General features: G+C 40.7%; 1 protein-coding gene across 7 annotated transcripts in view; it reads left to right on the top strand.

Annotated features, from left to right (window-relative positions):
• Sick (sickie) overlaps nucleotides 1–19,371 on the top strand; it is a 626,930-nt gene that overhangs the window by 269,267 nt on the left and 338,292 nt on the right. For 6 of the 7 annotated variants that reach the window (XM_076818204.1, XM_076818201.1, XM_076818200.1 and 3 more), the window contains one exon: nucleotides 6,290–6,459. In XM_076818204.1, coding sequence (XP_076674319.1) covers nucleotides 6,290–6,459 — 170 coding nt within the window. Of the gene's footprint in view, nucleotides 1–6,289; nucleotides 6,460–11,193; nucleotides 11,598–19,371 lie in introns of those variants that run through there. The other variant, XM_076818206.1, reaches the window with a different exon arrangement.

The following is a 19,371-nucleotide window of genomic DNA, read 5'->3' as shown; positions in this document are numbered from 1 at the left end:
TAAACGCGCGCGGACACCCTTCAGCGTATCGCGATACGTGTGCCTAGAAATATCCAAGGCATTTAGAATTCCATATCAATTTATCGATCTATTCGCTTCGCATTCCCAATCACCGCCAGTGAATTGCAAAATCGCGGGAGTAATTAGCACGCGAAATGACCCAGATTTGCGGGAAACCCGTCTACTATTACGATCGTTTTCAGAAGCCGCTGCGAAATCCGTAGAGATCGAAGAGAATTCGAATTGCGAAGTCCAAGTGACGCGAGAAATTTTCTGACTACTCATCGATTCAGCGAACTCGTTTATTTTTATTGGATAGTAATACTCCAGCACTCACGATAGTGAATATCATTATCATTAGTCGCCTTTAGTATGCAATTATACGTGTCAAATTGAATAAGCAAGCAAAGAAGTGATAAAACAAAGTAGATTAGTATAATACTGTGCTAGTAGGACTGCTGTAAAAACCTCACCTTGAATATAATTTCATAGGAAAGATAAAGTAGATTGAAAAACGAAATAGAAATATTTATGTCCTGAATTATTCATATTTTTAAACTGAAATATCATAGGTATCGTGGGTAGCACTGGGACTATTTGTCGAATCTTTCGGTATTCGAATATTCGAATACTTCAGTTGCTCAATTATTTGGCGAATATAATTCGAATACTGTTCGAATATCCAAGTATTCGAATACTATTCGGATATCCAAGTATTCGAATATTGATGTATTCGAATAGTATGGTGTGAATTATAAATCGAGTTCTTTAGGTTCATTTGTCAGGGTGAAATCTTGTAAGCTAATTTTGACCCACTTCACACCATACGTCAGTATTCGAATAGTATTCGAATAATAACATTCGAATACTCAAATATTCGGAGTTTATTCGTAGCACTCGAATACTTGTAAAATATTCGAATATTACTCATAAATTATTCGAATAGTCCCAGCCCTAATCGTGAGTAGCGCAGGGACTATTTGCCGAATCTTTCGGTATTCGAATATTCGAATACTTCAGTTGCTTAATTATTTGGCCAATATAATTCGAATATCCAAGTATTCGAATACTATTGCAATATTTAAGTATTCGAATATTTAAGTATTAGAATAGTATGGTGTGAATTATAAATCAAGTTTTTTAGGTTCATTTGTCAGGGTGAAATCTTGTACATATAAGCTAATTTTGACCCACTTCACACCATACGTCAGTATTCGAATAGTATTCGAATAATAACATTCGAATACTCAAATATTCGGAGTTTATTCGTAGCATTCAAATACTTGTAAAATATTCGAATATTACTCGTAAATTATTCGAATATTTTACAAGTATTCGAATGCTACGAATAAACTTCAAATATTTAAGTATTTGAATAGTATGGTGTGAAGTTAGTCAAAATTAGCTTATATGTACAAGATTTCACCGTGACAAATGAACCTAAAGAACTTGATTTATAATTCACACCATACTATTCTAATACTTAAATATTCGAATAGTATTCGAATACTTGGATATTCGAATTATATTCGAATACTTGGATATTCGAATTATATTCGAATACTTGGATATTCGAATTATATTCGAATACTTGGATATTCGAATTATATTCGTCAAATAATCGAGCAACTGAAGCATTCGAATACTCGAATACCGAATAATTCGACAAATAATCCCAGCCCTAATCGTGAGATGTTTTTAGTTGTCGCAGACATTTTCACATAGAAACAGAAGAACAATACATTTCCCAAGCATCGAGTGAATTACACGTGAATCGATCGCGTAAAAAGTTCGCGTATGAAGTGGAAAGAATTCGAGCAAAAAGATGGTCGACCGATGTCGCGAATAGAACAACCTGTTGGATATACCCTCGACCCTTTATTAGGAAGCGCAATGTCTCCCTTAAGTCGGAAGTCTTCTTTTTCGCGCTGGAAGATACACGCAAGTACACGTTCGCTGGGGACGGTCGACAGGGTAGACAGAAGAATGCATTAAAAAGCGCCATCGCCATTTACGGCTGTCATCTCGTGTGGATAAGCCGTGAGTGCTCGTCCCGAGCTATGTCGAGGTGCATTTCGTGCTCGTCGCATCTCAACAAACGGCTGCGTCAACTTCAACAAAAGCTCGCGACATTTTATCCTGTCGCCGCGTCATACTTTCCACGAACATTTCAGTTCGAAACTTCGCCATTAATGGACCTCGATAAGGGTACATTACTTCCAGGGAAGTTTAACTGTGTAGGTGCTTCGCGCTGCCTCACGTCATCGTTGCTGGTTCTTTGAGTGTTAGAAACGATAGCAGACCGATGAGTAGAACGAAACATACCTATGCACGAAGTATTTGACTTGAAAACATTGTGAATGAGAATAGGAATGGGGTTTTAAATTTTTAAATTTTAACTATTTTAAAAAATTCTAAATTTTAATTTAGGCTTATTTTTGCTATATATGCTGCAAAAGTGGGGTCATTAGAGCATTAATTAGAAATTGAGCTGTGTTTTATTGAAGATGAAACCGAATGGTGTTACGACAAGGTTCATCTTTATATAAGGTACTGTAATTACTGTTTGCTTGAATGCAACGACGCACTTGCAGTATTAGAAATATTAACACGTTCGAAACATAAAAGACACATTTCGTGAACTGTTTCTTTATAGTTTTCGTTAAGACATTAAGGTTAATTATTTGCGTTCAAACAGTTCCCTCTAATTCATTCTCTTATGTCTTTAAAGATAATAAATATACACAAGTATATTTTCTTCTTGAGATAATCCCATAAGAAATCGTCGAGAAGATTTAAGTCAGACGAATATGGCGGCCAACATGTCAGATTAAGCGTACCAAGCCGTTTTTTGCTGGATAAAACGATACACAAATAGGAGTGAACGCATCTACGCTTTCATTATTTGGAAATAGTAACACGATTAAGATAAATTGTTCAACAAGTTTAAACGTGTCGCTACGATAAACTGCCATTAGCCGATAATATTCTTGTAAAAGTTAAGGTATCTTACGTCCTCCAGTGTTTGCAACAAGTGTTATTAAACACGTTATTCTGCTGTGATGAAACATCTCAAACTTCTTAAGGGGGTACATGGGTATTTCGGGGTAAAAAAATCGAAATTGTTTTTCCTTTGTTTATGCTAGCCACATGTCTTAGAAGTATATTAAAAAAAAAATTCATTGAAAAATTCGAAAAATTGCGGGAGTTACAGCGTAAAAAGTAACGGGCAGAATGGGAGCTTAAGGGGTCATCCTTAAATTACGTAAAGCTTTTTGGGGGAAAAGGGGGTTGCGAATTTCTTACGTTTGCTTACAAGGGGGGGGGGAGTCAGGTAGCGTCTTACGCAATATTGTTTAACCTAATTTTAAATAAATACAAATTCTGTCATTAATGTTCCAGAAACGTAGTTTTAGTTTAAATTTCCCGAAACCAAGTTAAATAAATTATATAAACCTTTAAAAGAATTTTAATAACTGAAAAAATTAAGTTAAAAAATATTACGTAAGGAGGGGGTTGGAATATCAAATCTTACGAATTCTTATACTGGGGGAGGGAGGGGGTAAGAATTCGTTAAAACTACCCTTACGTAATTTAAGGACAGCCCCTAACGGGTCAGTTTTGTGTGAATATCTTAAATAATCAATTAAGTGAGCTATTAGAAAAACTCCTTCGCGTGTCACGTGTGGTTTATCCCTGACGGCGCACCGCCATATTTTAGCCACGCTTTTTATGTTTTCTGAGAAACTCTACAACACGACTGCAGGTTTTCATTCAGACCGACCGCGACGCACGGTTCCTATAAAGGTGAGCAACTGCACATTACTGGAATATAAAAATGGTTGTAACTCTAGAACAAAGTCAAATGGGGTATATGTTACCTATGGGCATCTGCAGCGTGCCTCTCCGCGGGTTAGAACAGAAATCGCGAAAGAATATCGAAAAATAACTGTGTACCTTGTCATTTCATCGGTCTTATACCACTGTGTCAATTTGACATCGAGGGGCAAATTCAGTTCGTGAAATGGGGAAGGGATGAAAGTTTTAATTAAATTGACGCTACACAATGGGTTCAAACAAGGAACGAATCGTCGCCTGTAAACTTGACTGTTTCTCAAAGTTGCCTCCCTCCCCCCCCCTGGAAAAAGTTTGCGGACGCACTTGACGTTATTACGAACTTTTTCCATTCTTTTTGCGTCTCCTGTTCATCGTCCAAGTAGAGTCCCACGTATTATGATACACAGTGGTGGATTTAACCGGGTGGTTTTTGAGCAGTTGCCGCCTGGGCCCCTGCCCAGAAGGTCCCCAGGAGCCTCTCTCCAAAAAAAATATGATTAGGTATAGGTACTCAAACTCTACATTTCTTTTTGGCACTACTACACTTGGCCCGTTTTTAGTAAACTATCTCTTCATTTTCCCGACGAAATGGGTCCCTCGGAACGTTTGCCATCTGGGCCTTTATTCTTAAATCCGCCACTGATGATACACCCCGTAAGTACATAACATTCTTTCTCCTGAGCCATACTCTTTTGTCTCCAACGAAACAGACGATGCGACCTGGCCCAATTGCGCGAGGCACTCTGTGTCTACAAGATCACCCAGCTAGAGTGTACAAAGGTAAGGCATCGGTTGTCGTCGGGTCTATTCACTTGAAAGTAGAGAGGAGAAAAGTAGGAGCGTGTCTTGTCGATTACGCGCGGCATGTTTCCTCGGTTTTCCACGATTCCGTTTCTCCGCCGGGCGTCCAGCCCGCCCCATCGGAGTCGCCCATGTACCGCGGGACGAACACAGAGGCAATCTAGCTGTTACCTACGCGTGGGCACCCGGGGTATTGTCGGGTGAGTCATCTCTCTCTTCCGTTCCTGGTGTATCTCTCACCACCCCGTGCGCAACGTGTGCAGTACAGCACGGTTTGTTTTCTGGGTAAAAGCTGGAGCCGCCGTGGCTCTTAAGAACAATGGAAACAAAAGAGGCACGCCGGCACGCGTGCTAGCACAAGGTAGCCATGGTCACGGCGGTCACGTTTCGTAGAACGTTGTGTCGTATATGTACACCGGTCGCCGCGGTCCTTTATGTACACCCAGGGCCTACTATGCCTTCCTTGCGTTGCTCTACCCTCCAAGCTATGTATACCGAAGTGTAACAGTCACCTCGATACGTACGGCCACCGAACTAGGATTCTGGATGAAAGCGGACTCGCACATTACATATCAGACCCGTTGCGATGCAGCGCCATCAGTGTCGGTGGTAAGAAATCAGGCGTTCAGAGCAAAAACTAACCGGCTAACCTACATTGAAAAAAATTAACTTTTCCTATTTTATATTATTAGGTACAGCCTATTGGAATGCATTATTGCTACTAACTCAATTCCGCAAATAAGATGGATTAAACCGTCTTTGCTTTCAATGATTCAAATACCATTTCCCTGTTTTACATTGCAGCAGTTCAGACTTGTCCGTTGTAGTTAGGTACTGCAAGATGTTGGAATATGGGGAAAGCTGTTGAAGATACCTTTTGAATTGAATTTTTAAATTAGCCCCGCTGTATGATACTTTGACGCTGTCGGAGGTGTGCACTGTGCAACAGTGTGTAAGTTGTAACAAATGATACTTGTGGGAGAGAAGTGACTTGGCTTTTATTTTGTGGCATACGCTGAGCTTAGACTATTATAATCAAGTTTCTTTTAACTTTTGCGGATATTTGAGGAACGTAAAAGTAGACAGTTAAATTGGTATAGTGGCGCTGTAGTTTAAGAAAATATGAATAAATAATAGGAATAAGAATAAATAAGTAATGAAATTATAATACTCTGTATGAATAGTTTTTACTCCTAGTGAATATGGTTACAAATTATAAGAATGTTATATTTTTTCATTTCTGTATTCACCAGTTTCTCCATATTTTAAATTGGAGACAGAGGTGAGAAAAAAAAACACCTTACATTTTTTACAAAATTTGTATAAACTTTAATTTGACGCGAAAGAATAAACGCACTAAAATCCCATTCCTAACCTTAAATTTACTCGGGTGTAATAAAATGCATGTTCGGAATTTAAGATGATATTTCAACATATTAGGTATGAGAAGTTTAATTTGAAAGCGCGCGTTACACAACGCGCCTTCAATTTCAGCGACTGGTTCGTTGCGAACGTGTCCTCGGGGATCTGTCGGAAATAGCATAAGGAATCCAAAAAAGCAAATTTTCGATCGATTCACGGGTAGCACGCCGTTGAGCACGCATCGGTTTATACAGTGATCGATGACGAGTTTTACGTCTGTGTTGCGCAGGTCGAGAACGTGAGCCTGTGCGTGGGAGCGCTCCGAGCACTCGGGGCGGACGTGGGTTCCATAAATCCCGGCGAATTGGCAGCGGGATCAACCCTGTGGCCGGTCCTCGCCCTTCTTTTCGCCCTCTCGCGATACAAGCAGAGAGCAAAGCAGCTGCAAGACATGCCTAGGTAAGTTCAAAATGCAGTTCTCTTCTTACCGACAGCTGGATATCTAGGAAACATCCGCGTTCCGCAGAAGGGTCGATAAGGTCGGCTGTTTGTACTGACAGTAGGTATCATAGCGATCTCTCAACTGAAGTCAAGTTAGAGATTGTATACGCTGCATTATTAGTAAAATTGCAACTATTTCTAGCTTTGTTTAAAATTTTATGTGTCGTATAAATAAACACACAAACATCAGGAAATATATTTAACCCGCCGCGAACACACTGGGCCGTTTATGTCCGGGCACATTGCCTCTTTTCTAGAACTTCCTTCCGAATTTTTATTTTTCCTAATTAATCCTTTAAACACTCGACTGAAAGAACTGTGGTATATTAAAGTAGTGACTCGAATAAGTATCATAATTTTTTTAGATTTTCTAAAAGTCAAAAGCTGTAAAAAAAACAGCCATGGACATAAACCACCCCATCTGCCCACGGCGGGGATATTGCTGCGCATATAAAACTTCGTTTCATTCATATTTACCGTTGCAAATGTACTTATATCCAATTACTAATTATTTAATAACTAAAGTTTATATCTTATTCCATTAACCTGCACACAAAAGGTTTCATTACGCGCAAATTGAATCCTGATTTGTATTAATTGTGCGAGTGTCTTAACCCGCCATGCTTCAACTTGATTGCCCGTCAATCTAGCAGGTCTGCACTGAGTGCTACGCTTATATACACACCGATAATTGAAGTAGGAAATTGTATACCACAGTAACAGCAGAACCAATCATTTACTATTACAAACCACAAATTCTCCTATTTTAAATTTTTTCTGTGCCTGGGAGCCACGCTTGGGGTGGTTGCCAAGTACTGAGTTTAGCATAGCACTTGGACATTGATAGCGAACCGAAATCTGTTGGATCTACCGCAACACAATGACACGGTGTCACATTAGAGACACAAGTCTTCGCCCAAGCACTCAAAGTCAAGGTAAACTCATTTAATTTGCAAACATCTATCTCGAGGGACGAGATCTCCCCCAGGGACGGCCTATCGCCATCCTCTCAATTTCCTCCCGATGTCATTGACGCTGATCAATATGCATCCTTCGCCGCGACTAAATGTCCGCGCGCTACTCCCTCGGCTCGGTATCGCAGAATTTTCGAGCACTCAAGTCCCCCCTCCCCCGTCCTGATACTTTCATTCTTCGCGGCTTTCTAATCGATACCGACGTCCCGTCAAACGACCTGGCGGCGCGCTCATTAACGTCCGCGTTAATCAAGCTGTACGCGCGCTCACACCTCCAAATATGCACGTGCACGCGCGCATACAGCCTGTTCGGGGCACGAGTTACGCGCCCCCCCGCGTTTCGTTACAGTAATGCAGCCGCGGGGCCTAGAGCTTCAAACATTTTAATTACTCCCACACGTCCCGCGGTTAATTGCTCCCCGCGACCGCCAAGGAGCCGCTGACTGACTTGGCGTTTTTCTTAATTCGCGTCCTCCGTCAGCCGCGACTGTCAAGGTCGTTATTTTTAAACCCACGCGTAGTCCCACGCGCCAGGGGTGTCCGGTAGGCTGTGCTTGCCGCGAAACGAGTGGGGCGATTATTAATCTTCGTTACGGGTGTATTTGCGGAATGGATTTTCGCAGAACTGCTTGGGATTCCGAAGGGACGATCGCCAGTGACTCTTGTCAGCGGGAATGATACTTGGCATCGGTGGTCCCAAGTGCAACAAGGTTATCAGTTTATGTGGCTGTGCGCTGGGATGATCCTCATCGAAGCCGGCATACGAAGAAGAAGAAACGAGCTAATCAGGGATGGTGTGGTGGCCTGCGCGGAATAGGGAAAAGACCCCACAGGGAAATTCGCGGTGAGCGAAATTTAAGGTCCGTCATCTAATGGAGTGTGTAACGATCCTTAGGCGGAACGGAGAAACGTAACCCGTTGGAACCCTCAGGAACGCTCGACATTAACATATTAACAATGCTCCATTATGCCCACGACTGAGCACAGGCCGTAGTGGTCGTGGCGCTGCGCTCGCCACACAATATAAATGCACGCACACGCCGGAACGCCTCCCGGAACACAAACAAACTGGCGTGGGTGTATTATAGCTCTGGCTCGTATAACGAGAATGTATCGGGTAACTCGACAATTTTTGTGCCCGTCGACCGCTGGGCCATTTGTGCGACGATCCTCAAAAGAGAATTTTATCCCCTCGGTTGTGTTGAAATTTCAACCGTATCGTATTTACTGTTCGCTTCAAACAGTATATGAGACTTATATTATGTAAATAAAAATGTATCTCTGTTGCGCGCATTTTTGGAAATAACATTCTTCTCTCCGAAGCTTCGCGAAATTCTGCACTTCTCATAATTAACATTCCCGGAATGCAATTTTAGGGGATGTGAATTTCAAATGAATGTAACTGAAGTTAATACTTTACTTTTGATGTTGCTCTGCTTTGTAATCTTCCTTTGAAATATTGAGATTATTCAAGTTTCGAATTTTGATAAAATGGATTGTGATGTTAACTACGTATTTAAAATATACAAAAGTTAATATCTTTAATATATTTAAGGTTAATTAGATTTTGTACATTTTGAGGTTATGTTGATTTATTTAGTATTTAATTTCATTAAAAATATTTAAATTTCAATTATTGGAGGGTACTTGAATTTTATCAACATATTTAAGGTTAATTAGATTTTGTCAATTTTGAGGTTATGTTGATTTATTTAGTATTTAATTTCATTAAAAATATTTAAATTTCAATTATTGAAGGGTAATTGAATTTTATCAACATATTTAAGGTTAATTAGATTTTGTACGTTTTGAGGTTATGTTGATTTATTTAGTATTTAATTTCATTAAAAACATTTAAATTTCAATTATTGGAGGGTAATTGAATTTTATCAACATATTTAAGGTTAATTAGATTTTGTACATTTTGAGGTTCCGCGGATTTGTATAGTATTTAATTTCATTAAAAATATTTAACTTTCAATTATACTCATAATTCGTATTCTTCGAATTTTCATCCGAGTGATACGTTCGCCATTAATGAGTTTCCCGAACTCCGACCACTTTCCGGTACTCGAAAACGATCCCACTTGAGAGCCACCCTATAGGAAGTTGCTCGCGGACCGTTTACACGATTTATACACACGCTCGCGTGCAGGCGGAGAAGGCGCACGCTAGGCCCTCTACGTACAAAACTCATACCCGGCCGTACACAGGGTGTATTGTTGCATCTCGGCACAATACCCCGCGCGTGCACGTGCGCCAGGAATGCATGCATTACCATAAAAATGATTTTAAAATCCACACCGGCAAGTGCTCGCCGCGGATTGGCTGGCGCGTACGGAAGGCAGGGCGTCCTATTGGTCGGTCGATGCGGTGGGGGGGGGGGGGAAGTCCATGGAAGCTGTGGGTACGGATGCGAGAACGCCAGCAACGAGGAGATACTTAGGGAGGAGAAGGGAGATGGCATTAAAGAGCCACAGAGGGATGAAAGGAGAACGAGCGAGCTCGCGAGTCAACGCGATTGGGAGATTCTGGTACAGAGAGCTTGGAGGGGTCCATGGGGGGTGAATGTGAACTGGACGAGGAGGGATGAGCTAGGGGTTCGACAGCTAGTAGAACAAAGAAGGAGCACGGCATTGGATAAGGACGGAGGGAGCAGCGAACAGATAGACGCGAGTATTGCGAAGGAGAGATGAAATGTACGGAGAGACCCTGCTACAGGGCAGGTATACTGCATCTGCATGGGTATCCAGGAGAGAAAGGGAGCAGGAGCGAGCGAGAGGACGCAGGGTGACAACTGCCAGAGGGAAAGAGACGGGGCGGGTTTTGGAGAGCAGCTGGTGGGGATGGGTGCGAGGGAGGGTGGAAGGGAGGGAGCGAAAGAGAGAAGCCACGTGCTATGGGAACGGGAATGGTTCTCTCTCGGCAGGCCTCAGTTCGAAACGGGCCATCAACGATGCCTGCACACCATGGCCACACCATGACCGTGGAATTGCTCGCCATAAGGCATCGTCGCGTCGGGGGACGTGTAGTGTTGTGAAAAGGTTCCATTTAACGACCGCCGAATCTCTGCCGCACTATTCCTTCTCTCTTGCCTTTTCTGTTCCTTTTGCTTCGTTACTTCTCGAGCATGCACACCGAGGACTGGTCCCCGCAAACAAAGACCCCGGCTGCCCGAAAGTATGCTCCCTTCGGAAAGGATTCGCGGATCATCAAGTCTCGTGAGTCTTCCGTGGACGTGCGCGAAGAACCGGTCGCGGTTGCAGTGGTCGGACGGAGACAATGAGACCAACAACTCGACGGTCGACCCGTAGGAAGTGATCGAAGGAGCAACGTGCAGTTTCGCAAAATTTCAAACCGACGGTCGGATTGCGCGCGCAACCACGCTCCTTGGAACGTTCTTTCTTCGCTGCTGCCATGAAAGAGCCTGTCGGGGAATAAGAGACGTCACTACCAGCTCGAAGACACTACATCGGCAGTTGCTACCGCGGAATTGGGAATCGCTCAAGCCAGAACGAAGAGTTTCAGGTTCCAACTGGACCCACCAATAAGGAGAACGTATATCTAACAAGTTCCTCCGGGTTCGACGAGACCACGAATTACAAGCATATCATCGTTAGTTTTAAACTCCAGCAATGGCTTAGCAGATCTGTACATAGAGGTGTAAATTACTCTTGCCCGTGCAACGAGGGTAGAGGAGGATCGAAGAGTAGCGTCATATCAGGAATAACTTTCAGCGACGAGGCGGATGAATCACTCTCGCGGGGCCGATTAGCTTCTTCTTTCACGTGGCCCTCAGTCGCGAGATACGCGACAGCATCTTCCGAGGGGAGCAACAAGAGCGAGCGATTCGCCTTTTTGACGGACCTGAAACGTCGGCTGAGCCACGTCCGCCTGTTTGTTTATTTACACGCGCGGGCACATCGCGTCGACCGGTTGATTCATCGGGACACTTTCGACCGTCAGAAGTGTCGGTGCAGGCGAGGAGCGGGTACTATTTCGGATCGCGCGGGGACACGGCTATCGCGAACTTGGGGATCGCTGCAAAATGGGAAACAGCGGAAGTAGCAGCGGGGCAAGCAGGAAAGCGCGGAGCCTGCCGAACTCGCCGGAAGCGCACAGGTATCGTTCGCCACGATTCGATTACTGGCTCGATCGCTTTACGGGAATTAGCGACGATTACCGACTTAAACCGGGGACCAGTTATTCCGATTGGACACCTCTGACCTCCCGGTATACGCGCCCGTGTTCAGCCAGGTCCTTCCGTTGATTGTACAGGGTTGGCCGGGAAGTATTCGTTTCTCCTTCGATATGGAACTTTGCCAGCAATCGCTTGTCAAATCAAAATTCAGTTTAATACAGGCCGTTTCGCGTAACTTTAGCATCTGCGATGCTTCTGCTATATTTAAAATCTCATCAAAATGTTTCTCGCAAAAAAGTTGCGGAGTTTTGTGGGAGCCGACGTAGGTATAGTAAGGATAGTTTTATTCTGTTGGGAAGGGTTAATGAGGTACGAAGGTCAACTTGGTTTTTTTTAAATGGAATGCTATTTTATTCGTCGGTGTACTATAGCCACTTTAAGGGACCTAGGCAGTCAGATCGCTCGAAAATCAAGAATTTTTTGCGAATTAATTACAAGGAGATGAATACAAATTTTGACTAGTACTTTTGGGTAATGTTTGTTAATATTATAAACAGTCAAAAAAAAATTATTTGAATAATATATGCATATGTATGACAGCGCTGCAGTTGACTGAAATATAGGTGTTTTTTTCTGGAGCCGCTGTAATTTTGCGGTGATTCTGGCCATAAGAAATTGAATTGTGAAATATCCTCTGAAATTGATTCTTTGCCCTGACCCCCATTCTGCCCTGAACCTATTGAAAAAGAAAAGAAATCAAAATTATAAAAATGGCGGCTGTAAAACGGCAAATTTTAAAGAAACTTGATTTTTCGCCAGGGAAAAGAGCCTTTTTTTTGTCAAAACAGAAGTTTGCACAGACTTAGGCTTAGGTTCAGGTCGTAACTAGGCATGTTTCACATATGCTGAATTTTTTTCAAATCGATTTGTTCCTCCGTTTTTTCGCAATCACTGCAAAACGAAGGGGAAATATGATTCCGAGAAAATCGCGTTTAACCTTTTCGGCTGTAAAATCCTTAATTTTGCGAATTTTGACATCAATCAAACGGCATTTTACTCGGGAAGGGTGGTACAAACGAAAAATACAACAAAAAAATCGAGTTTCTGACTGCCTAGTCCCCTAAAAGACGAATTCAACGACCTGCAGCAATAAGTCCTTCAAGGTCACTAAAGGTCTGTTAAAAAACTTTAAAGAAACAAAGTTTCGTCTCATTAACCCTTCCAACAGAATATTACTATTGTTACTATATGCCAGCTCGCAAACAACTATGCAATTTTTACAGGAAAATATTTTTATCAAATTTTAAATGTAGCAGAAATATTTCAGGTGATAAAGTTAGATGGAACACTATGTATATTTCGCGTTGAATTCTCCTACTGGTAAATCATGATTGTACGAATGGGCAAAGTGTTTAGCGTAAAGGCTGAATCACACGTTCGGCATTCAGCGAGTAACTCCAGTGACCCTCAAAAATATTCGGACACTAGAGTATGGCTAACTTTGTGACTTGATAATTCAGTTCAGGGCCGTACCTGGGTTTTGGCCGCCCATGTGCAAACACAATATTGCCGCCCTTATTAATTTAATATTTTTTAATTAAGAATTTGATACGCAGTGTTTACCTTTATATCTATATATACATAATTTTAAACAGTGTCGTGCAAAAGAGTTTCGACTTATTATTCTTATTAGTCAAAACTTCACATATAATAAACGGCCTGCGACCGCCCAGGTGCGGGGGCACCTTCTGCACCCCCGCCAGGAACGGCCCTGGTTCAATTCTATATAAAGCAACCGTCTTGGTTACTTTTTCTAACAATAAGTCATTTAATAATATTAATAAAAATATATAATTTATTTAAAAAATTGCTAAAAAATGCTAAAGGAAATAATACCGCATTTTCGGCTCACAAAAACATTCGGACAATGTAGAATATAACTTTTTTCCAACTAAATTTATAAATTGATATTTCATTTTAATATTTTGTGGCAAAACCACTTTGCTTTAAAACATATCGAATCTAGCGATGCTGGCAAATGTTTGCTATTCACCGATCGTCAAATGTTAGCGCGAGCTTCCGTACAAATGTTCTCGATCACGAGTCGAGGCGCTCGTCACTTGCCAAATAAGCGCATAGTGCGAAGATACGCGAATACTTCTGGCGAACAGTTTGTCGAATACCAAATTTATGTACTCCGCCTTCGCCGAACGCCGATGTGTGGCTCTGCCTTAAGCGGTGTCAGATGGGTCTATTTGGACCCTGTATCCGCTGGGCGAGGGTTAATATCCTCGTTAGCCGTTTCGCTTTGATTTAACGCACTGCTCTCCCGAGCGCACCTATTTGCATCGGATCGGTCTTTGCGGATTGAACTTTCACGGTGACCGCCTTGTGAGCTAAAGTGTGCTCTGTGTTCCCTCGGTGGTCCCGGATTTCACGATCCCCGTATCACGGGAAACGAGCACGTTTTATAGGTTAAGGCTTAGCGTGCTCTCCTTTGAATGCTAACTGGTCCGTAAGTAATATTTGTACCGATTATAAACGGAGAATATTTATAACCTTCGTAATGCGAACCGCATAAATTCTGCCTTACACCTGTCGAGGCCTTTTATTGTTTCGGAACAGTTAGAAATGGGCGAAGCATTATTTACCGACATATTTAAACAGAAGAAACGAAATATAGTACCTGTGAAGTGAAAGAAGATCCTGATTTTATTTCTCGATAATAATAAATCGCGAAATCGAGTAGGCGGTCCTACAAAGGAAGCGAGAAAAGTTACTAAAAAGTTAGCGAGAAAATTGTGTTCAAAGTTTTGTCTTTTCCTTAACTGTAATCCACACAGTAATTCCAGGCCCATTTCTACATTTTCACTAATTTTCAATTATCTTTATGTTCAGCTATTTAAGGCCGGTTTTCATAGTCGCTACTTATTCTTAAACAAATGCTTAAGCATGCGGCATCCTCTACTAACCTAGTAGCCAACAAAGGATGCCGAATGACCATGGAGACCGGCCTAAGTCAGTCTCGTTCTCGCGTATAAAGGCGGACTCACATGTAACAGTTTCGTTCACGGTTCAGTGCCGCCAGTGGTAAAAAGTATCGATTCCCTGTGCTTGAATGGAGCAGTTCACACTCGTCCGTGCCAATTACTCGCACTGATGGGGCCGACACGTGTGAATCCGCCTTAAATCCATACGCAGGATCTGGAATGACGAAAATAGTACGCGCTGTGCGTTTAACGCATTCTTATACATGGCACGGACTAGCCACATGCAAAGCTCTAATGCGATCGGGGACTCACGCCTCATACCCACCCCCCACCACCTCCCCTTGCTAGAAAAAGCGTGGAGAATCGCCGCCGTAAAGCCAGGTGATTTCGTTGAGGATATTCAAGCGGAGACGAGGAACCGTAAAAGTGGGAATCATGCAGCGTGTATAATTACACGGCGCAGACGAATAAGACATGCTCGGTCACGATCTATATTGAGAAAGGAAAAATTCAAAACCAGATCCCCCGCTTCGTGTCCTGGCTGCCCATCGCCACGGGGCCCCGAAGACCGGTTAGACCTTGACTGCAGGTCGCACCTCGACACCTTCTGCACTCGAACCTCCGACGCAAGCACGCGATTCGATGAGAACATTCTGTCACGCATATTTCCAACTGTCCGTCGGCGGTGTCGATGAACTGGCGAAAAACTCTACTTTGATTTTATCATCTTACACAGGCTAACTGGACAGATTTTCGGTGGGCGATATTAATTTCTGGGGCATTCTCCGGGCGGACATGCTAGAATATTTTTCATTTTCGATTTGCTACGGTATTCTTTGAACGTTTGAGTTTTAAGTGTAGATTTTTGTACCCCCTGTTGGTTTTATTTAGGGTTTGACGGTTTTTAAAAAACGTTTTTTTCTATAAATTTGTAAAATTCGAAAATCGGGTTTTAAAATATGTGCTAGAGTTAATATGTAAAAATTAATTAATTGTTTAATTAAAAATGTTAGCGTTTTGACTTGAAATCGCTTCCGACACAAGCATATTGTAACAGGTGACAGTTTACTGTAAAACTAATCTTCATGAGCTCATATTTTCGGAAGAAAAATAAATACTGAATGAAATAAAGATTTATAATTTATATTTTGCACGGATTTTAGTTATTTTAGTTTGTTTTTTTTATTTAATTTTGTATAGATGGGGTATATTTTATTTTGTTATACGTTTGTAATTCCATAAATGTTAAAAGAACTGGAAATTTTAAAAATAAGTACAAATATTTATTTTCTATTTTAAATAAACTTGTTTGTGAAAATTCGTAAACCGGTTTAACCGGTTTTTTGTGATTAGTGGAATTCGAAAATCGTTTTTTTTTCAAAAGTCGGTTTTTGTATAAACACTAATTATTGAATTGTAGCAAATTTGAAGTTTATTGGGCGTGAAAGTAAAAATTTAATCATTTCTTTTTGAAGGCTTGCAATGTATGTACCCATGTATTATGTTCGAAAGGTATCGGACTTTTCTTACAGCTTTGACTAAATTATTGGGTATCGAACGTATTACCATTTTTATTTGCCACTTTCAGTGTGGAGTTTGACATACAGTTATATGCTTTCTTCTATAAGGAAGTTGGTGTCGCATTTATGGGGTTGCAACGAGGAATCTGATTTTTAACTTGTTCAAAAGGTTATCGAAAATGTGTTGGGAATTCATTAATTTCTATCTAAATCTAGTATTATGTAGTAACTAAATGCACAAGCTGCACAATGTAACGATAATGAAACAAGCATCTAAAAAGTATCATTATTTGAAAATGTTAGTTTGGGGAGATAAAAATAGTAATATCGAATTTTAATAACTTTACTTATACTTAAACTTTAAATTTAACTGTAATTCCAATATGTACTGTACTTAAATTGGTTAAGGTAGACAATATACTCTGAAGAAAACAAGGGAAAAATATTACTTTTTAATTTTGCTGAAGAATAAAATTCGAGAAACCTCTCAAAAATGTGTCGATCACTGATGAGTTAATAATAAGCGAATTATTTCAATTTTATTATCTGAAGTAATTTAACTACGAGTACTGGATGAGGTAGCTAAAAGCATGAATTGTTTTGTGTTTATAGAGAGAAGTATGATAACAGAAAGATTATTCTTTTTAATGCTACTTTCTTTAAATTTTCAAGGATATCAGTGGTTTTTTATATTCAAATTATATGCTTCATCACAAATATTAAATATTTCATATACAGGATATTGATAAATTATAGTTATTTACATGCTGAACAGGCTGGCAGAACTAATTGAAAGAAACAAGAAGGCCTTCATCAGGTTTCCAAATATTGAATTCTATTTTAAGTGTAAATACTTTGCAACATCGCGTATAACTTACTCATTTGGTTCCTTTTAATTAATTCCATGTCATCGTAAATGTCACCTGCAATTAGACATTAATAATCTTGCGAACTAAGAAACAATCATCTTAAGAAAAAAATATATTTTCATTATCATATTTCTCGCCTCAAACCCTTGCAATTTTCCTTCACACAATTTTTCACAAGTTCGAACGCAACGAAAAAATTTAATTCTGTACTTTTAAACCCCACCCTGCATATAAAATTTACAAAAGCAATACTATGAAACGTAATTAAAACGATGGTGGAAAAGGACGTTGAATTTCATATTTTAGAATATGAGCTGTGGGAGCTATTACAAAAGGAGTCTAACGCGAGCTGAATTTAGTGCCGAAAAAGCTTAGACAGTATTAGAAAGGGCGGACAGGGACCCCCTCTAATAGTATTTTAAGGTCTGCGGATCTCACGACCCTCGATTCCTACACACCTGGCATTCGATTCACGAAAACAGAAGTTTCCTTTTACAACTCAAAATACATAGATGGATGGTAGAATTATATTATACTAGAACTTTCAATATGAGAAACTCCACTATCCAAACCAAATGCACCATTATCTAAACGTTCTGTATTTCAAACAGAGCATATCTTTATAAAACACATCCACATTTACTGAAATTTTCGAGGATCTGTCAAAACTAATTCTGATTACAACTTAATATAACGCTGTATCTTAAATGGTACTAAATGGTATTAAGTGCACATGCAGATAATTAGGAAGGATTTAAGAGTCCCCAAAAAGTTGTCAAATTGGTAATAAAACAGAGTATCGAAGAAGCTCTGACTTAGCAAAGTATATTAATATTCAAGGTCCTCTTGACATTAGAAGAACAGTTTATGTTAGATAGTTTTAGAAACAAGTTAAAATCAGGTACATCGGTTAAATACAGGGTCATCCGTTAAAACTGCAACCTACGCGCGCGCGCGAACAGTCGAAAATGGCAACACCGCCTCACGGGCGCATTCCACTACAACCATTCACCGGCCCGAAGTTCGGAGGGTTGCCAGCGAGCGCTGGACAGCAGCGATGCCCGAGCTTCGAAAATTTTAGGATGGTCTCTTTCAAAGTAACGTCGCAAAGAGCTGTGCGGAATTTCCCGGCCCAGGTAAGCGAGCCGCACGCTCCGCTTTTATGATCGGTTTACCACTCGCACCCCAGATTACTGTAATGAGGATCGAAAACAATGTCGACAGGTCTCGTACCCGTCTCAATTTAAAAAAAATTAGCTACGACAGGGTTGACCGCAGCGCTGTAACCCTGTACGGAGAGATTTTTCGCCACCTGCGTGTAAAATCAGCAATAATAATGGCGCATCGTTCCAAAAAATGACATTAACGAAAGGCGGTATAGGCGTGGCGTTGAGTAGCTAAAAGGTTAAAACACTCGGCCACAAAAATTGGAAAAAAAATTCAAACACCGCTACAATCAAAGATTCGTACCATTAGTTACCCCTTACGTCCGATCTAGGTATGCACTGCATTAAGGATAAAATGATAAAAAAGAAAACCAGAACAATAGATTCTGAAGTGTGCAGAACTAACACATAATTGAATAAAAATTTAATTTCTCAATTTATTAAAGTAACGATACAGAAACAATTAGCCTATTGTTTAGCGACACGATGAATTTTAAAAAGAGCATTAAATACAGTATCAAATAGTTTGCAAAAGCTTTTCACCACAATTATGGTTAAGAAATTGATTAAATAAAAATTAAGTAAACTTAAAATATTTTAAATTATCCATCGTTAAGAGGAATAATTTTTCCTTATTTTTCGGCGGAAATTGCATTCCGATATCTTTTATAGTTCAAAAGTTATACGAAAAAGGCCCCAAATTCTTCAACCTGGGCCGGGAAATTTCGAATAGCTCTTTGCGACGTTAATTTTAAAGAGACCATCCTAAAATTCTCGAAGTTTGGGCATCACTGCTGTCCAGAGGTCGCTGGCAACCCTCCGAATTTCGGGCCGGTGTATGGTTGTAGTGGAATGCGTCCGTGAGGCGGCGTTGCCATTTTCGTCTGTTCGCGCGCGCTCGTAGGTTGCAGTCTTAAAGGATGACCCTGTATATCTCTTCAGAGAAAAGGAATTTTGACTACGTTTCAGCCCCTCTACCTTCAGTATTGGGGTAGTAACGGGCAGGAACGCGATTTTCAGTCTAAATTCTAGTTAAAAATCCATTTCTTCAATTATCATTTCGTCTCTTGTTATTCCAACCAATTTCATACATTTATAGTGTCTTTTCTGAAATATAGTACGATGAACGCTAAAAAAGTAAGCGTTCCGTTGTCTGAGAATTCTCTTACTTGAACAGTCATCTCTTCCTAATATAAAGGGTAAGGGGAAA

This window comes from Andrena cerasifolii, chromosome 8 (assembly GCF_050908995.1).
Source record: "Andrena cerasifolii isolate SP2316 chromosome 8, iyAndCera1_principal, whole genome shotgun sequence".
Classification (NCBI taxonomy): Eukaryota; Metazoa; Arthropoda; class Insecta; order Hymenoptera; family Andrenidae; genus Andrena; species Andrena cerasifolii.
Note: the sequence above shows the minus strand (reverse complement) of the source record. Positions and strands in the feature narration are given on the sequence as shown.